Raw genomic sequence first — 1,634 nt, forward strand, 5'->3', positions numbered from 1 at the left:
CTCTGCTCCACTTTCTTCCAGTTTTGTAGTTTATATAGTTTAATGTTTAACTCAATATATTTTTACCTTAAAGGAATATTATTTCTGAGGAAAGTTTTTATAACTTCATTTATAAATAACTTAAGTGCTAAGTATGGTTTATGGAGTTTCCAAGGATGTGAGAGCTGAAAAGACCTTTAGAGATCCCCTAGTCCAACTCCATTTTACATATGAGGAAACTGAGGACAGTGAAAGGGAAGTGACTTGTCTAAAATAACAAAGGTGGTAGACCTTGGATTTAAACTTGAGTCTTCTGAGTCCAAATCTAGTGTTGTCTCTATTACAAAATGAGAGGTGACTATTCCCATTTTGCTAACTTTCCATATCTTTTTCCTTGCAGATATATCAGGTGTATGGGACCAGAAAACCAAACACATGTGTCAGAATTCCTCCTCCTGGGACTTTCTGAGAAGTCAGAGCAGCACCTTCCCCTCTTTGGGCTCTTCCTGGGCATGTACATGGTCACTGTGGTTGGTAACATTCTCATTATGCTGATCATTGGCTCTGACTCCCACCTCCACACTCCCATGTACTTCTTTCTCTCCAATTTGTCCTTGGTGGATGTCTGTCTAGTTACTACCTTGGTCCCCAAGATGCTGATGAACCTCCTAACACACAATAAGGCCATTTCGTATGCTGGTTGCTTTGCTCAGATGTACTTCTTCATTGTTTTTGCTTGTTCAGACAATTTGCTCCTCACTGTGATGGCCTATGACTGCTTTGTGGCCATTTGTCACCCTCTGCACTATGTCACCATGATGAGGCCATGGATTTGTGGCTTCCTGGTTCTAATGGCATGGACTATTAGTCTTCTAAACTCTGTTCTCCAAATTCTAATGGTGATGAGGCTGTCCTTCTGTACAGAACGTGAGATTTCCCACTTTTTCTGTGAACTTGGTGAGGTTATGAAACTCTCTTGTTCTGATACCCTCATCAATGACATCTTAGTATATTTTGTAACTGGTCTGCTAGGTGTTCTCCCCTTCACAGGGATCCTTTTCTCTTATACTCAGATCTGTTCCTCAATATTGAGAGTACCATCAGCTAGAGGGAAATATAAAGCCTTTTCTACCTGTGGGTCTCACCTCTCTGTTGTTTTATTATTCTATGGCACAGGACTTGGAGTATATCTGAGTTCTTCAGTTACCCACTCCTCCTGGAAGATCTCAGTTGCCTCGGTGATGTACTCCGTAGTCACCCCCATGGTGAACCCCTTCATCTATAGTCTGAGGAATCAGGACATGAAGGAAGCCCTAAAGAGGTTCACTAGTAGAACAGCTTCTTCGCAATGATTGAGCTTGGCCCTGACAATGTGGCCAAGTATCTGACGTCAAAAGTCTGGTGGTCAGAAACCTTGGATTCAAAGGGTGAAGCCCAGAACTGGCCAGGGTCCTACTTAACTGACTATATGATCTCTTTACTATCACTCATACAGTTCTTCATGGTGTCTATTTCTGGACTTTCCTACTGCATTCTAATTTTTCACAACCTACTTTGTCATAACATCCATTCTTTCTAAAGAAGTACTAGATTTAGTGTTAGGAGACCTTGGTTTGTGTTTTTAGGTAAGTCATTTATTTTCTCTGAGCCTCAGT

The 1,634-nt window shown here is 41.2% G+C and overlaps 1 protein-coding gene across 1 annotated transcript; it reads left to right on the forward strand.

Annotated features, from left to right (window-relative positions):
* Positions 1–392: 392 nt before the first annotated feature.
* On the forward strand, positions 393–1,331 carry LOC114032560 (olfactory receptor 7C1-like). Its single transcript, XM_027847926.1, has one exon. It carries the CDS (start codon positions 393–395, stop codon positions 1,329–1,331), a length of 939 nt encoding a protein of 312 aa, XP_027703727.1.
* The last annotated feature ends 303 nt before the right edge of the window (positions 1,332–1,634 follow it).

The sequence above is a fragment of the Vombatus ursinus genome, unplaced genomic scaffold, assembly GCF_900497805.2.
Source record: "Vombatus ursinus unplaced genomic scaffold, bare-nosed wombat genome assembly UNPS02000236.1, whole genome shotgun sequence".
Lineage (NCBI taxonomy): Eukaryota > Metazoa > Chordata > Mammalia > Diprotodontia > Vombatidae > Vombatus > Vombatus ursinus.

Excerpts from the sequence above, each read along its gene's own strand:
- LOC114032560 (XM_027847926.1), top strand. The coding sequence starts at position 393 with ATGGGACCAGAAAACCAAACACATGTGTCAGAATTCCTCCTCCTGGGA.